General features: G+C 41.9%; 1 protein-coding gene across 1 annotated transcript; it reads left to right on the top strand.

Moving 5' to 3' along the window:
• The first annotated feature begins 492 nt into the window (after positions 1 to 492).
• C1QTNF3 (C1q and TNF related 3) lies at positions 493 to 20,256 on the top strand. The gene is made up of 6 exons (XM_077816240.1): positions 493 to 783; positions 6,900 to 7,011; positions 11,060 to 11,214; positions 14,540 to 14,669; positions 16,496 to 16,595; positions 20,097 to 20,256. Exons 1-6 carry the CDS (start codon positions 493 to 495, stop codon positions 20,254 to 20,256), a joined length of 948 nt encoding a protein of 315 aa, XP_077672366.1.
• Positions 20,257 to 20,429: the final 173 nt, after the last annotated feature.

Below are 20,429 nucleotides of genomic sequence, written 5' to 3'. Positions count from 1 at the left end.
GCAAATAAAGAAGATGACTGTGTCCGAAAGATATTTCAGAGTGTGAATTCATAGCATGTCCATGTCTAATCAAGCAATATAAACCATTAGCCACATGTTCTCCCTTTCCATCACATTTCTTCACACTTAAATGAAAACATGCCCATCCCCACCCGCAAAAGTGTCACATTTTTAAATGCCCCCAAATAGAAACCACAGGAGTCCGTTACATGTGGTGGCCATTTCCAGCATACAAATCAATTTTCATTGTGGTGAATAATGCTTGGTTTGTTTAAGGAGGCATGACTGATTTTTGGATGAAGGATCCTGTCACTTTGGCATTTTCATGGTTTTATTTATTGCGCACAAACGTATAAAACTTGGTACTGGTCTAAGTGCCAAGCCTAACAGTGGAAATAGTGGAAAGGACCACATACCTACTGATGCAGTCAACGGGCTTCTCTTTCTAAAAGACATTTTCTGGACTCTTGAGAAGTTGTTATTTTGAGTAATATGGCAGTGAAGGATTTCATCACCTGGCATCTGCTGGTTTTGTTTTTAATTCCATTTTGCCTGTGTCAAGATGAATACATGGAGGTGAGCAGAAGATCTAATAAAGCGGTGGCCAAAATATTGCAAAGTCACCACCAGACTGGCCATAAAGGTTCCAGCAGCAGGGAAATTTTGGGACAGCGGAGTCAACTTATAGAGTCGACTATTGATGTTAATAGCACTTCTACAGACCAAAAAGCCCAGAGACCAGAGGTAGATGATGTAGCACAGACTACCTCAGACAGAGTCCAGGTACTCTGAATTAATCTTCTAAGAATAACTTTGAAATCAGATTTTTTCTAAGATTATGACTGATACATTTAAGTAAAGAGGTTTATTAATGCTGCTTATTGGTCTGTATGCTACTGGGTTGCTTCACAGAATCTTTTAATGAACTGGTAAAGCCAGCAGTGGGGTGAGGGCAGTGAGAACACAACCAGCAGCCCACTGTTCTGAAACTTTGATTCTGTGCAATCAGATATGGTGAGATACAGTTTCTCAATTATTGCAGAATATTTTTTTTTCTAGCAGACTAAGATTTTATAATCTATTTATGATATTGTTTGCATGTGAAGAAAAATTATGAAATTGGTAAAGAGATGATATTCTGAAGGATACTGTTCAACCGGGAGAAAAAAATCCCAGTTTACTTGAAATGTATGTATAGAAAAAATGTATCCTTTTGAGCTTGAGAAAATAATTTAAAGCAGTAGCAAATATTTGCAATGGATAGCCTCTAAGTTGCGTTTTGTTTTGTTTTTAAATCCTGGCAGTAATACTTCATTTGAGACACAAGTAGGTATGATATAACATGCTGTGTGTGTATTTGCTGCCCTTTTTATTTTAGTGGGGAAAAAAGAACTGGAATTAATGCTTCTTAAATTTCCTGTAGAGTTTGCTTTTTTGTTAGGAATCTCGTATGCATTTTACATAGCATTTTATATATTCTAGACATTAGCTCTCAGCAAAGGGAAAATTACCTCACCTGGTCATATGTAAAAACTGCGATCCAGATTTTTTTTTTAAAAAAAGGAAAAATGTTGAAGGGGATAAGATGAAGTTTTATTGAGCAGTAAACAAAATGGAAAGTTTTACATCTGCTCTGGGCTGGAGGTTTTGTTGTCTACTATGTTTTATAGTCAGTAACAAAATGAGAGTTTTATTTCCCCTACTGAATGCAAATGATTGAGTCTTTACATTTCAGTTGATGGTATTGTATAATTTTTTTTCAGTCTCAACCCTGGATCCTGAATTCCCAAAAGCAGAAGGAGGCAGATGTGGGATGGATAATAATTGTTTCGTGACAAATAGAAATGAGTTTTGATTTTAGGTAATTGTGATGGGCTTCAGGAATGGAAACAGATCGAGATATGGCAAAACATGACAATAAGTTCAAAATACAGCAACAACATTTCCTATAGTTAAATAGTTGTACAGCACAGCATATAAACTTTCTTTGTTACAGAACTCCTGTTCTCCCAGCAAAATCAGGAAAATTTAATTTACGCTAAATTGAACTTGTGTACATAAACAGTATAATCAATGGGGGTATAGTATAATGATCCAGCTAGTGTTTGTGTGTTCCACTTCTTGCTGTTGGATGGAATACTGTGCAACTGTATACCATAGACCCTATGTTGCTAATAATTAAAGAAGATTCTCCTTTAGCTGAAGAGCTAGTGGCCTGTGCTTTAAGAATTGACTTTTAATTTATTTTTAGTAATATATAATTTAATACAAATTTGTTATAATTAACAAAAAAGGCCAAATTCAGCCCTCTGACATATAGTACCATTGAAGTCATTAGGGGATGCATGTATGTCCAAGGATAGAATTTGGCACCACGTATTAAGATGATCTTTACATTTACAGTAATGGAACTACTTATTGAGCAAGAGGGACTCAGCCAATTGGCACACAGTTGACTTGACTGCAGGTCGTTCATGTCCACCATTCCTGTGTCTGGAAAATAATCTCCCATGGGCAATGATGCAATCCCAGTTCCTGGCTCACTTAAAACTAGATGAAAGACGAGCAACTGTACAATTGGGGAAATCCAGCATGGAATGGCTGATTTAACATGTCTTTTCCATCACTAGAGACTATGCATTCTCAGGTGGAGAGGAACAAGCTGCTTTTAGGTCCACGCAATTTTGGGATGCTCCAAGGATTTGTATGACCCTCAATGGAAAGCAGAACAGCCAGCAGCTGTTTTCCTTTGAGCAGCTTTGCCACCTGCAGCAGCTGAGAATCCCTGTAGCTGCATATGCCTTTTGGATATTTTGCCCCTAGAATGCCCCCTATGTCTCCAGCTGTTTCATGCAATGACAGTGCCAGGAGAATTCATCCCCCAGATGTCTAAGGAGCTTGTGAGGTGACAAAGAGGGGCCAAAGAGAATAAGCAAGCCCCTCCCTATGCCAAATTTTCCACACTGCTGATAACATACGAGCGGTGTAGCATGATTTCCTCAAGCCCTGTCGCTGACAATATGTATGGAACAGATATAGATACAATCTTCTTTCTGTTGCTGCTTCTGCTTGATATACTTGGAATGCTCCTCAACTTACTGGCTTTTTGCTAGTGTTTTTGGTGGTTTATTTATTTATTTTATTTTGCCAGATGAGGTGAATCTAGAAGGAGCAGGAAGGACTTCCATGCCCTTTTATAATGAGGTGTGCTGGCCCTTTAAGCCTAACAGGGGGCAGAAGATCCCATCCTAGTGATGGGGGTGTGAGCACAGGCTCAGGAACCTGCCAAAATCGGAGGAGAGGAGGTGATCCTGGGGAATTAGCAGTGGATTGGAAAGATCCCAAGACACTTACTTTAAGGGCTTGGCATCAGGAACCCTGCTGCATCGGGGTGGGGCAGGGCTCCCCTCCCTCCTGGCCAATCAGGAGGAGCTCTCAGAAGGAGAGGCATATATATGCCGCCTTCCCTCTCAGAACAGGACGTTTGCTGACAAAGGAAGGCAAGCAGACCCAGAAGGCTAAGCTTCTGCTGTGAAGAATAAAAGCTCCACAATCGGCAGGAGCATTGGATTTGGGTACAAGCTATGGGGTTGCTATGATGGATGTTGTATTTGGGACACTGAGGACTATCTTGAATTACTTTGGGCTGCTGACCCATTTTCAGAGCTGATGATTATCCTGAAAAAGACTATATGGGGCTCCCAAGGCACCCTTAAGAGAGGGGACAGGATGGAGGGTGCTGTGGCAACACCTCTAGCTACAAGAGGGAGCCAGCTGAATGTTGTCCCTGCCCCACCCACGTACACCAGTTTGCCCCCTTCTTATTCAGAACAGGACCCATGGTGGCAGGTATTTATTTAACTTCTTGTTTTGGATAGAGTAAAATAAAACCTTAACGAAAGCCAGCAGGAAATGGAAAAATGTCTGTGTCTCCAGTTATAATTGGTCCACAGGTTCAAATTAGAGGAATTTTATTGACTATTTAGCTGCCTCCTAAACTGATAGATTTCCTAGCTGTTAATCTAAGAAAATTCAAGAGTATAATGTTCAGAGATCTAGGAAATATCTTAATTCTAACCTCCTGTCTGTCCTAGGAAATCTGTGTGACAGGTGATTTTCACAAGCCACTGAATTCAATTTTAGGAAAAAATTCCACAGGTTTGCCATGCAATAGAATTTATAAGGACTTTGACAAGTGGGTCTCAATGAATCTTCAGGTCCCATTTTAAGGGTTAGAGAAAGTAGCTTTACATTATTCATCATTCACATTTAAGTCTCAAATCTCCAGATTTTTACTTTAAAATGTGTTCATTTGCACGGAGCTCTGGGTTTCCTCAGATTAAGACAACCTAACCTGAAAATTCTTTATTTTGGGGCATTGAATACAAACAGATTTTTCACTCCTATGTCAAAAGATGTTTAAATCTAACAGGACAAATCTTATGTCAGAACTTGCCCAAGTACTCCACAGAAGTCAACAGGACAACTTTTAAGTCAGCATAGCAGAGTTTGGCCCATTTTAAATGTAATGTCCTGTTGAATTCTCTGAGAGAGAATAATTATATTGCATGAGGATATCAGCAATCTACTATCCCTCTTAAAGCTAGCCCAGGTTGCACACTTCCCTACAGAGTCCCTAGCCTGCAAGCAGAGTCAACACCCCCTGCCCACAACCCCCAGCTCAAATTTAAAGCAACAACTTGCAGTTTTAACAGTTTTCAGTACACCGCATCTCTCTCTCCATTCCTTTCCCCTCAGCTTCTTCTCTCTACTTCTGTCCTAAGACATGAGGCACTCATGGAGTGCTGAAAATGTGACAGAAGTTAGTCACACCAGGCCCTTTTTTTCTCTAATCTTGCTCCCTTTATCCTGTTCTCTACCTTGCCTTGTCCTTCTCAGGTACTTTGCATATTTTAATCCTATTGATTAAAATGATATGAGTTAGCAAATGAGTCAGCAGTGGGTTTGTGGAATAGAACCAGGAAAACATACAGCCATAATTCCAAATGGCTCAGGAAGTTATATTTATCTATAGAGAAACCACCTTTTGCAGTACTGAAATGCAGCCACCTCTTGCGTGGACATAGCAGAGGTTCAACACTGCACACTTACACGTAACTGTTGTTGACAGGAAGTGAAAAATATCATCTCCAGCGGAAACTGGAGAGAAATTTAGGTAAACAGACTTCACTGATTCAACCTGAATTTCAGATCCTGGCTCTAACACAACTAGTCTTATAAAAAGGGCCATGGAATCCTTAATGATCTCTAGTGGTCAGAAGGTCTTCAGATTCATGTATCAGACAGCATCTTGCCTGCCCCCTGGCTCAATGCTAAGGGTTGGTTCTGAACTGGATCAGAGAGAAGAGTTCCACCTACCAAAGAATCACTTACTGAAGTATCTTTTTTAAATTTCTTATGATCTCCCATCTAAATATTGACAAGAAGAGAATTAATAACCAACCAGCCATATGGGAAAAACTAAGGATTCTGGTGACATAAGTCAACTGAACCAGATTTGTGTCATTTGTCACTTTAGTAACAGGATGGAATTTCTTTGTGTTACCTCATTGCACATTCATTATTTTTCCAACATAGGATTAATCTGTTTGACGCTATTTTAAAAAAAATTCTGATATGCCAGCAGAGCATTTGTGTGTTTAGATTACAAATGAGTTTTGCGCTATTTGGAATATCAGTGTCAAATGACCATGTGAATTGCCAGCTTTTTCTGCAGGTGGTTGAAATTCACATAACACACCAAAGTCACTTACTGAAGAACCTGACATGAGCGGGTTGCCAAGTCCACCAATCATGAGTGTATTTGGGCTTCTTTTTTCCGGGGCTGCTATTCTTTCAAGTTGCAGATTGTGGGTTTGGGGCTTATTTTCCGGAAAGAAAAAGGAGGAGCTCAACTTCAACTAATTTATCACAGTCCTTGTAATTTTACTGAATTAATATGAATATCGATATGAGAACCCTTTGCAGTTATGAAATCTACCAGTCTGTGAATGTGAAGCCACTTGTGTATGCATAAAATAAATTGGAATTCCTTTGGGATGAAAAGCACTATAAAAATATACGGTGTTATCAAACTTTCTTATACAATAAATGTTGCTGTATATAACTCATGCTAAGTATATTTTCACTGATACATTGTTGCACTCATCATATGAATAACATATTGTATAAGATTTCCATCATGACACACACACACAGAGCATAACAAAATGCCCCAAATGTTATCTTTCCATCTGAGGTTTAGATTTTCAGATGCGCCTGCGTACTCTTGCACATGCCTGACTCACATACTTGCAACTCCTTATTTAGCCAGGTACATCCTTTTCCTGCACACTTTTCATGCAGGAATTCGAGTTTGCACATGTGCACTTTCGCGCACATATTTCTGAAAATCCAGCCTCCTATTGCTTCAGATTTAGTAGAGTAAGTTCTCCACATTGAAGCCTAAGGCCCCGATTCTGCAGTTCTTCGCATACAGGCTAGCATTCCCGCACCAAGGGCCACTGAAGTCTATGAGAATTCATGTCCGCATTGTAGTTTGCCTGCATACAGCAAAATACATGATTGGAGACCAAGTTTAAAAGTTCTACCATTTTAAAATTACTTGATCTTATTTATTTAAGAATGATTTTTCAGATGGGGAAACTGATATAAAATGATGTTGTAACTCAAGAACAACTGAAAAAATTTCAAAACCAACCTCTTTAGGGAGAGGCCAGACACGGAAGATTTCAGTCTCAAAGGAGAAATGTTCAGAAAGCTTGTAAGCATGTACAAGCAGGGGGCTATAGTGGAGACCCTGCTACCGAGATGCAGATGTATGTATAGCAAATACACTCTATGAATGGTTTATTTAAAACCTATGTTTTTGCACTCAGCCCCCTCAAAGTGGACCTCAACAGCCAGACTGCAGTAGCTGCTGCCGTGGAGAATTTGGATTCCGAGGCTATCAAGGGCCACCAGGACCTCCAGGGCCTGCTGGAATGCCAGGTAAAAATGTCACTCTGATGGACTTCTGATCAGTCTAACTGCAGATTGCGAGCTGTGAAAATCAGAGATTGGCCCAAGCAAGCAGCTGAGCTTGGATATGGATTTGGATCCAGATCCAAATGTTCTCATAACCTGCGTGGGGATTTGGAGTCAGGTTTTAGGTTCCAATCTAATCAAAACCAATTGCTAATAAAATTAATCTCTAATGGATCTATCATTAATTAAAGTGTTGTGTTTCTTATAGCTCGTAGGCCAAATTCTGCTCTTTGTTATATGAGTGACACTTCCACTGAAATTAAGGGGATGTGCCCTGCGGTGGATATTGCTTTTGTTTTCTTTGTTTTGCAAATGATGATTTGTAAATTTCTTCCTCAGATGTGCTAAATTTACAAAGGAGACACACTTGCACTGTACTCTCCCATGGAAAACTCACTTTTGTTTTTTCTTTCTTGTCTGTCTTAATGAAAAATAAAAACCAGTTTGACAGCCAGATTATGATTTCGCTTGTGCATAGAAAAACTCAGCACTCTGGTAATGAGCAGAATTTGGTGCAGTGTTTGTATGTGAGTGGGTATGAAAAGAGAGGGAGCTATATGGAAGGGGAAACAGTGATTAGTCAGTGGGTTTAGATTTGCTTGAGCAATTATCTTCATTAAGATGATTTATAACACAGTTGTGGGACATATAGGAGTGTGTCACAGTCTGGGTAGCTTGCCTCAACAACCTGGCTTTTTTCTTTTTAATTACTCATTCACTACTTTCATTCTTTCTGTCTCTTTCTACACGTTGCTGACAGTAACTCTGGTTCTGGTATCTCTATTAAATATTTCTTTAAATGGGTTGTTGATATTCTGGTGGTAGCAGTTTCCAGTAATGGTGAGGTGTGTGTTTGTTTAAGCAGCTTTGGCTGGCAAAAATGTAAAAAAATAACGTTACTTTGAAATTTTTTGGCATCGGACTTTTGTAAATAAGATTTATTATGTGAATCAGCCATCAACCCTTTACTCTACATATATAACTCTACAGACATAGGGGAACTGTCATGGTGAGGCCTGTCATACAGAAACATAACTTTGTATTTAGGGAAAGTAAAGTCATAAAGATTTGGCAGCTTAGAAAATGGTACAATGTTTTGCATTACATCCCTCTCCCCCACCCCCAGTTAACAGTGCCAGTCAGTATACTGCAAATACACAGGATTATATTTTGCAATATGGACCTATTTCTGCCCTTATCTAATGTGAAATTATAGCTTGGCCAAATTCAGTGCTGATTTGCAGACAATCACACCACCTAGATCAGTGTGGTTGCATGATATTAGCACAGAATCTGACCATTTGGCTTCTGTGGGGGTTGGACCGATATGACTAAAAGAAGACCCTATGGGGTCAGACTCATTGTTGACTTACAACACATCCTATGCAATCCTAACTGGAGTCACTGTATCTGTGCTGGTGTTTCACGCAGCCTTATCCACTGTAATCACAGAACTACAACCACAGAGATTTGATTATAAGATGCATAAATTAATTAAATTAACTGGAAAGGGACAGTCCAGTTGTTTGGGTGTTATAGTGGGACTTGGGAGAGCTAGGCTCCAGTCTCTATTCCATCAGACTTCCTTTGTGACCTTGGGCACATCACTTAGCTATTCTGTGTTTTAGTTCTCCATATGTAGAATGAGGATAATAATATTTCCCTGCCTCACAGAGGTGTTGTGAGGATAATTATACTAAAGATTGTGATTCACTCAGATACTACAGCAGCGGTTCCCAAACTTTTGAACCAGGGTGGGGAGCATGGCCACGGCTAGGGGGAGTGGGTGGAGGGGCCTGGGAAGACACAGACACGATTAAGGGGGCTGAGGCTGGGGCTGTAGCTGTGGGTGGGTCTGGGGCCAGGAGCGGGGCTGTGGCCAGGGGCCAAGGCTGGGAGCGAGGGCGGGAGCGGAGCTGCAGCCAGGCTGCAGTGGGATCCAGCAGCTGGGCCTGTGGCCTTGTGCAGCTCTGCTCCCAGACTCACTCCCAGCCTCAGTCCCGGGCTGAGAACAGAGCTGCAGCCAGTGGCTGAGACTGGGGGCTGGTGCGGGGCCAGGAGCTGGGAGCCAGGGATGTGGCTGGGGGTGGGGCCAGAGCAGAGCTGGGGGCGGGGAGGGGCTGGGTGACACTCCCTCACCGCCCCCGTGGGGGCTGGTGTGGGCCCTACCGGCACACCCCTACCGCACATTCTTCCTTTCCCCCCTAGGGAGGTGCGTCCCACTGTTTGGGGACCTCTGTACTACAGCAGTAGGGTCCATATAAGTATCTTACTGACATTAAAGGGTAATGCTATATGCAGTGTTGTAGCCATGTTCATCCCAGGATATAAGAGACACAAGGTGACTGAGGTAATATCTTTTACGGGACCAACTTATGTTGGTGAGAGACAAGCCTTAGAGCCACACAGAGCTCTTCTTCAGGTCTGGGAAAGGAACTCAGAGTGTCACAGCTAAATACAAGGTGGAACAGATGTTTAGCCTAAGTAGTTAACACATATTCCAAGGGACCATTCAAGGTGGGGGGGAGGGGGAGGAAGAAGAGGGGGGAAAAGGCTGGGGGGAGGGGTTAATGAGTTATAGATTATAGTAATAAGCCATACATTCAGTCCATGATTTTTAGGAGCCAGCACAATTATGAATTTAAGCTCCCAGGCTGAAGGTGCTGTGCAGGGGTCATGAATGCTGGTCTACAAGGTTCTCAGAAGCTAGTAAGTTCCAACCTGCCAGCCAGTGATGTGCTAACAGGTGCCAGAATAGAAGCTGAACTCTGACAAAGGACTCCAGTCCTGGGATCTGATTAGTGGAACACATGGGGGTCTTGATTGGTTTCCCTCCCCACACCTTCCATTTAAACCAATAATAGGAACAGGAAGTTCTCCGTGGATCTGGGTTTCCCCTGCCTAGGACTGATTCCCCAGCAAACCTGCTCCCAGTGCCTGCTGCTGACCTCCTGGTAACGTGACTCTGCCTGCCTCCTGGCTGTCGGTTTTGCTCTCTGGCCTGTCTTGGACTCTGACCTCCTGGTCTCTGATCCGTCTGACTCCTCCTCTGACCATTAGGTTAGATTGCCCATGTCCCAATTGTGACAGCAGGTTTCCTTTTAGGATGAGGACGGAGAGGTCAGATATAGAGTGATTGCTTTGTGAAAAGCGTTTATCCACAGATATGGTGTTTTTGTCTTGCTTTCTTGTCAGTTGCCATAGATGGTTCAGTTGCTCAGTATACCAGCAATTTCTCCAGTAAATATTGGGAAGTGTAGGGTATTGTTACAAATAGCAGTTACTGTGTATGTAAGGGGGACTATTATCATTATGAAATTGAATCAGCAGAGTTTCATCATGTATCCTTTGCCTTTTCCTACACTTATCTAAAGTAACGTAAGCAGCTTTTTCAAACCTAACTAGTCACCCATAGACTGAAACAGACAGAATTGGCTGCATTAGCTGGCCTGTGAAAAACTCCCCAAAGACCACCTAATTCTTTGCCCAAATCACTTCTGATTGTGTCGACGCATTTGAAGGCTATTAAGCTGCTTTTCGGGGTTACCTTGAGGAAAAACACAGCCATTCGAATAGTTCAAAAGGAAAATCAAAACAAATCCAAACTGTTCAGTATACTCAACTACCAAACCACCTTTACTTTTGACAGCCCTGCAACACTCTGTTCCCTAGCAGTCCCCAGGTCCCTTACTATTAAGAGCTAGCACCAAAATCAAGCAATGGCCTGAGAAGTCTGCATTTTATACACCAGCACCTAGGTCACATGATCCTTATTCCTTAAAGATATTTGCACTTCCTTTTTAAAAGTCCCCCGCCAAAATCCTAAAATCTCTTAAGTACACCAGGTTAGACCCATAGCCATTTTTTATTCCTTGGTATCTAAACATGGGTCTTATACTAAAAAGAAGTTTTGTTATAGAGCTGGGGTGGGAAGGGAAGCACCTTGTCACAGATATGATTTGAGAGAGAGAGAGATTATTTGAACTAACCAGAAAGCTTTGATTATTTAAAGGAAATCATGGAAACAATGGAAATAATGGAGCACCTGGCAATGAAGGAGCCAAAGGTGACAAAGGAGACAAAGGGGACCTGGGACCAAGGGGAGATCGTGGCCATCACGGACCAAAAGGAGAGAAGGGTTACCCTGGGATTCCACCGGAGCTTCAGGTACAAAGTCTTTAGCATGTGTTTTACAGTGTAGTTTTCTTTCCCCTCTCAAAGACAGCACCCAATTACCACAATGCAATTATAGATCAAGCCCACACGTAACTGAACAACAAGAAGCATGGTGTGATATACACACTATTTGTCATTATTAAGAAACATGTCCTACAAGTATTGCCAGAGTCATCCTGAAAAAGTGTTGCCAGGTCATGATCTATCTTTATTGTAAAAAGCAAACAGAGAAATATGTTTTGGACAGAGGATAAACCCCTCCAACTGGAATATCTCTTTATTGCCAGGTTTCAGGTAATGTGCACATGATGAAAGAACAGTAAATGACACAATCACATTTTTATTAACATGCATCAAATATATATTGGTGTACTTTCTGGTTCATGTTAAAAAAACAACATCAAGAGGCACCAGGGTCCAGACTTTTACAGTTATTTAGGTGGCTACTCCAGTCAGTGTTTCAAGGCATAAGGGACAGATATTTAAAGGTATTTAAATGTCTAAAGATGCAGTTATGCCCCTAATAGGATTATCAAAAGCCTCTAGTCAATTTTGAAAATCCCACTAAGCACCTATCTGCATCTTTAGGCACCTAAATAGTCCTAAAATTTGGTCCTAAGTGACTTAGATGACTAAGTTCATTTTCAGAAGTGCCTTAGGAGCCCGAGGGCTTGTGTATATGGAGAAGTGGCGTGTGGCAAGTTGGAGTGTAAATCTACAGTGCACCACCATGCCATGCACTGACTGTGTGGACTCTGCTGCTGCACACTAAAAGTTCTCTAGCGCACACTGACCTACTCCTGGAGTAGATCAAAGTGCACTAGGAAACTTTTAGTGTGCAGTAGCAGAGTCCACACACATAGTGGATGGCACACTAGTCACTGTAGATTTACACCTCAGCTTGCTGCACACTAGCTGACCATCTAAACAAGCCCTAAGTCTTGTTGAAAGTCAATGGGCCTTGGGGCCGAAAATACTTAAGTCACTTTTGAAAATTGGACATAGCTATCTAAATCACCTCGGCCTTGCAGTTCTCAGAGGAGCAATACCTAAATTCCTTTAAAAATCTGGGTCTTTGTGCCTTAAGAGCATCCCTCATCTTTATGATCCAGTATCACCAAACTGTTTCCTGCAGCATGGCCAGCACAAGACCTGTGCACCACTGAAGGGAGTAAGTAGAATATACAAAAGGAACCCTAGATGCAAACATTCCTGAACTTGGGGGGGGGGGGGGGGGAGTAGTTTGATGAGTTTACAGACCCAAACTTTGTAATTTGGGCCCATCTTTAATTCAAAGTTATGGTTCCATAACAACCATAACTCAGTTATGTTTTTGCATATGCATAAAAGACATGAAAATTAACAGCAAATACACCAGTACAAATTGCTACATATGCGCAGTGTGGTGGCAATAACTTTGAATTTCCTGTAATTAAATTCTCAGTCATAATGTTGCATCAATATAGAGTTCTTGTACTGAATAAAATGCAGCTTAAAAATGTTTCCAAAACTAAGTGGCATTTATTACACAGCAAAATAGCTGGAGAATGCTTTTAAAGATCATTAGCTGGGAAGAATTTTATGGTAGAATGATTTCAAAAACATCCTTGTTACAATTATTTTCCATCTGGGTATTTTTCTAACTTTGAACTTAGCTATCAGAACTGTTACCAATGTATATGTTCTGGTGGTAATTGAAAATGTTGCTGAATAACTGAATATCATGCCATCAGTTTTTACGTCAAATTTCCCCATTGCTTGTAACAAATAGTTTTGCTTAAAAAGTATCAGCCCAATATAGTCTATAGTTTCTCAAATTAGATTATGCTTTGGAATGTTTGAGGGGTATGTAGAGAAGGGAAAAGTGTTCCCATGTATAATGCTTTTAAAACCAGGACTATTTTAAAAGAGAATGAATCCATTTCTGATCTGCTATGTTGAAATGAGACAAGGTGGATGAAAGGCATTATTTTTTGCTTTTCTGGTTAGCTCCAGAAGGACAGATTAGAATTTCAAATGGCATTTTGACAAAAATTAATCCATTGCATAAAATATCATTCTGTAACTACTTCACATCAACACATTAACTTAACTGAGTCCAGTTTTACCAGCTTTCCCATCTATCAAATTCATGCTGGAAAAGGGAAATCAGCCCAAACTGAACCTCTTTGAATTTCTGGTGGGGGCTTAGGATTTCAGTCACTGGATCTGAACCTACTCCTGTGGTTTTGATTCTTTGATTGTGAAGAGGTCTTTTTTCTGGTTCTAGTTCGGCCAAAATCTCATGAAAACAGCCTTTCCCGTGAGACTTAATGCTAATAATAAATACTTAGCACTTATCTACATGTCTCAAAGCACTTCACAGAAGTTAAGTGTTTTGCTTAGCAAGTTTGTGGCCTTCTAGAACCCAGGTCTCCTAACCCTCAGTCCTATGCCCTGTCCACTGTACCAAGCTGCCTTAAGATCATAGAAACTAAGAGATGGCCTATTTCGCTGCTTAGGCAAAATGGTTTTCTATGGGTCATTTTCTAGTATCTTGTCCAGTGTAGTTTGAAGTGTCCCAAATGAGGGGACATCCACCACTTCCCTTGGAACATTCTTCCACAGCCTAATATATCTGACTGACCATTGTGAAAAACTTCTTGACAATCTAAATTTTCCCTTTTCTGAGTTTCATCCCATTATGTCCATCCAAGCAGTCTGAGCTAGCATGGCAAAGGAAGTTGGAGCAGGTGGTAGAGGATGAAGAATGTTGAACCTTGGACAGTGCAGCTAGAGGGACCTTAATCATACGGCCTCAGAATTGCTTAAGCCATTTCTGATTGGTAGCTGGAAAGACACAATAACATGTATGGGGTTTACTGAGCCTTATTTATGGCTAACACTGAGTTAAAAGCAGTAACTGAATTAAATGGATTTAAGGAACCTAGTCAAGCCAATGTTATCAAGTTTATGCTAAAATACCATACATTACATTATAACTTTTCTATCATATCGCTTTAAGCTTTAAAGTAAAAGTGCAATTGAAAACTAAGACCCTAACCTGCAAACATTTACCCATATGATATGCTTAACTTTATATACACACACATGAATAGTTCTATTGAAGTTAAGGAGCCTAGTCCTTCTGCAATTTGATTCAATAGGAGTTTTGTTACTGGGGTTTAACGGCAGTTGGATCAGACCCTAAAAGAACATCTCTGTAAGGAAAATAAATGTACTGCACATGTCAGGAAAAAGCCTGTAGGTTGTGTTTTTATATTTGTCCTTTTCCTGCTCATTAACCACTGGTTAAATCAGATGTATATTTTTATAGATTGCATTCATGGCTTCTATGGCAACCCATTTCAGCAATCAGAACAGTGGGATAATCTTCAGTAGTGTTGAAACCAATGTTGGAAACTTCTTTGATGTTATGACTGGTAGATTTGGTGCCCCAGTGAATGGTGAGTATTTATAAAGCAAAGTAGTATAAATTTCAGTCAGAAAAAGTGTCAGATGTTGATTAAAAGAAAAATCTGGTCCCATTAAAATTAAAGGAAGTTTAGCTATTGACTTCACTAGGACTAGAATTTAGCTCCTAGTGCTCTTGGCTTTGCCTCCGTTTGGGGAAGTTAGGAATTCAAGACAAAGTTGAGGGAACTTTAAGTAGTAATTTTTCAAATAAGAGCAACTGTTATCTGACTTCATTGTTATTCAAATCTTTGAGGTGAGTTTTTAAAACATGACTTCGGGGTTTATACATGGGGAAAGATTTATAGCCTTAGACTTCCTTTTATCTACAGAACAAGTAGAGCATAGAGGTGGCAGTGCAAATTTTAGCATGCTGTCCTGGCAAGGTGCGTCACCCCTGACCTGGAGGGACAATTTTTAAGAATAAGCACGTAATTTGCTCTCTGTGCCTGGTTCTCATTTGCACTGTGGCTTGGTCTACACACACAAGTTGTACTGTTTTAACTGTACTTGAAAGTGGGTGCAAATCACATTCCCACTCACTGTAAAACTCCTTTACACTGCCAGAGCTGCAAAAAGTGGCAGTAGTGTACATGAAAATCAGGCCCTCTGGACCTGTTTTGGCTCTGATCCTACAGACACTTATGCACATGTATAACTTTACTCATAACAGTGTCCCTTAGAGGTTAATGGAGCTAGTCACGTGAGTAAAGTTATGCACCTACTTAAGTGTTTGCAGGATCAGGTCCTTAATCCTTAACTTCTTTTCTACAACCATACAGTGATGTCAGTCATAATGGGTTCCTGTAGATACCTGTCTCCCTCAAAAGTGAAAGGAGATCACATGTGCAAATCACAAGAATACGGGAATCACAAGAATACGGGAATCACAAGATAATCACAAGAATACGGGAATGATTATTAACTGATGATAGTGATTCAGGAATTATTTCTGATGAAGGTATGATGAGGAATTTGAAATTACTTTGGGTCATTTTGCCACTTCCTTCAGATTGCTGAGTGAAAACAAAATTAACTCTGCAGGACAGTATACACATGGAACCTGCCACCCACACTGGCACACAGAAATCAAGGCTAACTTTTCCATGTCACACCCAGGATTCTGCAGCAATCTCTGCCCAAGCTGAGAGGTCTGCCCAAACAGAGCTCATTGCAGGATTGGGACCATAGCCTCTGAAGTGCTGCATAGCGTACTTTATTTTCCAGGCCATGTAGTTTATTATTGTTGTTTGTTATTTATATCAAAATAGCATCCACAGTATAGCTAGGTACTTTCAAACACAGAAAAAGATACAGTCCTTGCCCTGAAGAGCTAAAATCTAAAAAAGACAAAGGGTGAACTAAAGGGACACAATGTACAAACAAAGTGATCAGGGTGATTAGTGCCATGTGTCATGTTTGTCTACATTTTAAAAAAGTATGTTGTGGAGACTGAGTTAAGAGGGGAAAGCAATGAGCTGATAGGAGCAAGGAAGTAGGGAAGGGAAAGGGGGAGGTCATTGGACTGGATGTTTTAGTAATTTCCTTCTCAGTCTGGGAGGGAAGGCTCTGCCATTTTTAAGTAAATTTATTTAATTGGAACTTGACTTCAGTGATCCCCTGTGCTCAGTGGAGAATCAGATGACTGAATCAAATCTAGGTCTGGCTGAAGTCAAAGGGAAAACTCCCAGTGACTTCACTGAGCCCTTGGTTTGGCAAAATCTCCTCCCTATTCTAACCAACAAACACATCTGTGGAATGTACCCTACAACTTACTATGTAAAACACACATGCATGGTGCACATGATATCTTTTTTAGGGGTGTATTTCTTCACCTTCAGCATGATGAAACATGAGGATGTGGAGGAAGTGTATGTGTACCTCATGCACAATGGCAATACAGTTTTCAGCTTATATAGGTAAGTTGAGAGGTGTGCTCTTCACCATGCTAGACAGATTTGCATGGATGTCGGTTCTTACTACACATTTTGGAGGGAACGTGATAGTATGAAACACATCAGAAAGAAATAGCCTGTGGAACGTTTGCCTTCCTAGATTCATAGTTGTGTGTCATTACTAGAGATGTGCCTGAGACTAAAATTCAGTCTTAGTTAGAATTTCCCCACCATTGGGGAAGGAGCTAGTGATTTTGTCACATACACAGAGCCCTGGCAGAGTTCCTCTTTGGCTGGACGCTCCCCAGGCTGTTGTTTGGAGTCCACCTCACTGGGCTCCTGGTACTTTAAGCCTCTTGAGTCTGAACAGAGTCCAGGCAGTGCCCCTTCCTGTGGGAGTCTAGGCTAATTCTTGGGGTGCAGTTTCTCTGTTTAGCACCCCCTCTGAAAGCATTCGATGAAGTGGGTTCTAGCCCACGAAAGCTCATGCCCAAATAAATCTGTTAGTCTTTAAGGTGCCACCAGACTCCTTGTTGTCCCTCTGAAAGCTGAGTATCCAAAGTCCAACTGCCTAACCCTTGGGACCAGTGCTGACTCCTCAGGCTTCCTGTAGCACACCCTCTTTCAGAAGGGCAGCCATGTGGGTGCTCTGGGTTTACAATTTAACTCTTCGGGGCACATGATAGCGAAAGCAAACAGACACACAGACAGACTTTACACCGGATTCTAAACATCAGTACTCTTTATTTAGCAGTATGGAGGATGGGGGAAGCCATCTCCCTGCCTCAAGGGCCTCACCAACTGTGGAGAATTCTTCGGCCTTAGCAAAGTCCTTTGCTGTACCAGGATCCTTCTTCAAAAGCTCATGGATTCTCTTCAGAATCCTTTCCCCCTTTATGGGTCAGCTAGTTTTCTCTCACTTTGGCTGGACCCTTATTTAAACAGCACACCTCTGCTACAAAAGCATGCCCCTTTCTCCTGTCAAAGCTTTCTACTGTGTCTCTCTGAGTCCTCATGTTTACATGTCACCCTACAAACACCTGGTTTCTTTATTCTGCTGATGGGTACTTTCCTGCTTCAGCCAAGCCCTTTGTTCAAGGCATTTCTACCTGAATAGGCAACCACGAAGATTTAATGTCTGACTATTATCCCTGGTCTGGCAGAGACTGCTACAGTCCCTGTCTGCAAATGGTGAATTCCACATCATGACATCACCCAGCATTTATACATTGTACATAGACAGATTCTCCAAATGGTCAGTTTTGATCTGGGGTTGTGATCTAATGGTAACATATGGTGATAGCTTAAAATAACAATATTCATCTCAGGTTGATTCTGATGCATGTACAGTACATACCATCTAAACGACAGCCTTACTGAATGTTACAATAAAGCAAGTTATACTAAAGAGAGATGACATTTCAGCTACAGTGCTATGAAATAGTAAGAAGGCTAAGTGCTGTACATAATGTCATTGGGTCACAGGGTGGCTTGGTCACTACCTGGTGTGCCACATTGCATGGCCTCTTTCTGGTCTCTTAACCACAAACACACATGAGCTCATTACCCTTTCAGCACCTGTGTATTTAGTATTCCCTTGCAAAGTATAACAGAGCATATTGCAGGCTTCTAGCAGGAGGAGACTTCCATGCAGCCTTCTCTCCTCAGCCCAGGCTCACCCTCTGAGCTTCCCTCTGCTGCCTGTTCCTCCTCTTTATATCCTCCCAAGTACAGAGCCGATTGCCTCATTAAGCCAACAACTGCCACCCAAGGGTCAGTAATCCTCAACAGAAACTGATTAATTGACTTCAGTTAAGCCTGCACTCTGCCCAGGGCTGCACCAACCTCAGTGACCAGGGTGCTATTAACTGTGCCCTGCAATGTGTGACAGAGAATTTATCTCAGCTAAGCAGATTTCGAAGTCTTTATTTTACTCATGCGATCAGGAATCGAAAGCCCTTGGCAGTATCCAAAAGGACTGACTTTGAGCCCAGTCACTTGTTCATCATATGGTTCAGAATGTGTAGATAGCCAGATATGTGAGAAATGTGTGGATCCTTCTGTGATGCTTCCCTGGGGTACCCAGGGTTGTGAGTCACCTTATTACCCCTCTACCTCCAGCAAAAGGAAGATTTCCTTGTGCTGAACTGAATGTCAGCTCCCAGACACTGCCAGATTGTTAGCCACCCATACAATCTCCTCGGGGCTCTGCCAGCCCTTATGTTGTCTTGCAGGTTAACAATAAGTGCACCCCAATCCTTGAGCCCTCTTTCCCTTGTAGTGTCCACCCCTGTAACCACAGGACACTCACAGAAATTGCCAGGTAAGCTGTCCCCAAAGGAACAGTGCACCCACTAGTTTGTTTAATTCAACTGAGGATCTGCTCCAGTATAACATAAGAGCACTGAGACATACTTATAGTGAAAACAATAAATTGTTTATTGTCATAAGTTTATTATCAAAGGCTAAGATTTAAGAGCGCGTGAGTGATGATAATGCAAACAGAGACATTGCAATGCAGAGACAATGCAAACAGAGACATAAAACAAAAACATAAAATGTAAACCTGGGTCTCCACTTACCAATGGCTACCTTTCCTGATAAATGAAGTAATTTCCCTCCCAGGATTCAGTCTTTTGCAGAACTAGCTGGTTCTCAGTCAAACCAGGATCCAAGCACTCATGAACCTCCCCTTCTCTTCCCAGTCCTCCCTTAGTGAATAGGTGCCAAAATGTCACACTGCATTCTATTTATATTCTTCAAGGTTCATTCCCCTGTCACCGTCCCCACCCCCACCCCAGAGAAGAGACAACCGCCAGTACCGTCCCTTTCCCCTGTTTACTCCATGTGTAGATTCGACTTTCATGGTGTTGGCTTACAGTGCTTAATTTACATAGCCAACTGCGAGACAACTGAATAAACTTCTTCTGTCTGACTCAACACCTGCTTGTCAACTCTGCCTTGATTTTACCATTTAAAACATAATATACTGAGCAAAACCAGGGCCGGCTCTGGGTTTCTTTTGCCGCCCCAAGCGCAGGTGGGGCTGGGGCTTGCAGGCGGCGCTGGAAGTGGAGGGAGTGATGTCACCTTCTCCAGCGCCTGCAAGGGCTTTACCCCCTCCCCACCCCTCCCCAGCCGCGCAGAGAAGCCCCGAGATAAGGGGTGGCACAAGGCACTGCGGCAGCCAGTGCTCAGAGGAGGTGGTACAGCCCCGGCTCGCCGGCAGGACTCGCCCTCTCCTCCCCAGGTAGTGGCTGGGCCCTGGCAGCTCAGCATCCCGGGGCTGAGGCTTCCCCTTCCCGCTGCGGCCAGGGGCGCGGCGCCCTCGCCCCGTCTAAGTGGCGCAGCTCCGAGAGCACAACTGCCCCGAAAAAAAAGGGATGGGTGGAATGCACGTGCTTGCTTTGCTGGTGCCTGAGCAAAACCATGTGTTTTCTAGGCTCAACATTTTCTTTTAGGTGACTTATTTGATCATTGTTGACCAAAGAAAAGCGTAACTCTTTGTAAAACATTCATTCCTAGCTATGAATCAAAAGGAAAAGCTGACACATCAGGAAACAGTGCAGTGCTAAAACTTGCCAAGGGAGATGAAGTTTGGCTGCGAATGGGGAATGGAGCCCTCCATGGAGATCACCAGCGTTACTCCACCTTTGCTGGGTTTCTTCTTTTTGAAACAAAGTAAAAAAAAAAAAGTGCACTTTTAGGCAGCTTTTTTTTCAAGCTGTTTTCTTTTTTTTCCTGGTCTGTGGCATAACATTTCAACAAGGTAGGATCAGGAAGGCTTATCCTGATGCATTATGTTAGTATTCATGTATCAGAAGTGCTGAACACATTGGGTAAATGACATAGATGTTA

The sequence above is a fragment of the Eretmochelys imbricata genome, chromosome 5, assembly GCF_965152235.1.
Source record: "Eretmochelys imbricata isolate rEreImb1 chromosome 5, rEreImb1.hap1, whole genome shotgun sequence".
Taxonomy (NCBI): domain Eukaryota; kingdom Metazoa; phylum Chordata; order Testudines; family Cheloniidae; genus Eretmochelys; species Eretmochelys imbricata.
This window is presented reverse-complemented; position numbering and strand designations above follow the sequence as displayed.

What these genes read in the sequence shown, in the direction of transcription:
- C1QTNF3 (XM_077816240.1), top strand. Translation starts at nt 493, where the DNA reads ATGGCAGTGAAGGATTTCATCACCTGGCATCTGCTGGTTTTGTTTTTA. An exon ending in CTACCTCAGACAGAGTCCAG is followed by an intron (nt 784 to 6,899) that starts GTACTCTGAATT and finishes TTTTGCACTCAG; the next exon opens with CCCCCTCAAAGTGGACCTCA. An exon ending in GGATTCCACCGGAGCTTCAG is followed by an intron (nt 11,215 to 14,539) that starts GTACAAAGTCTT and finishes ATATTTTTATAG; the next exon opens with ATTGCATTCATGGCTTCTAT.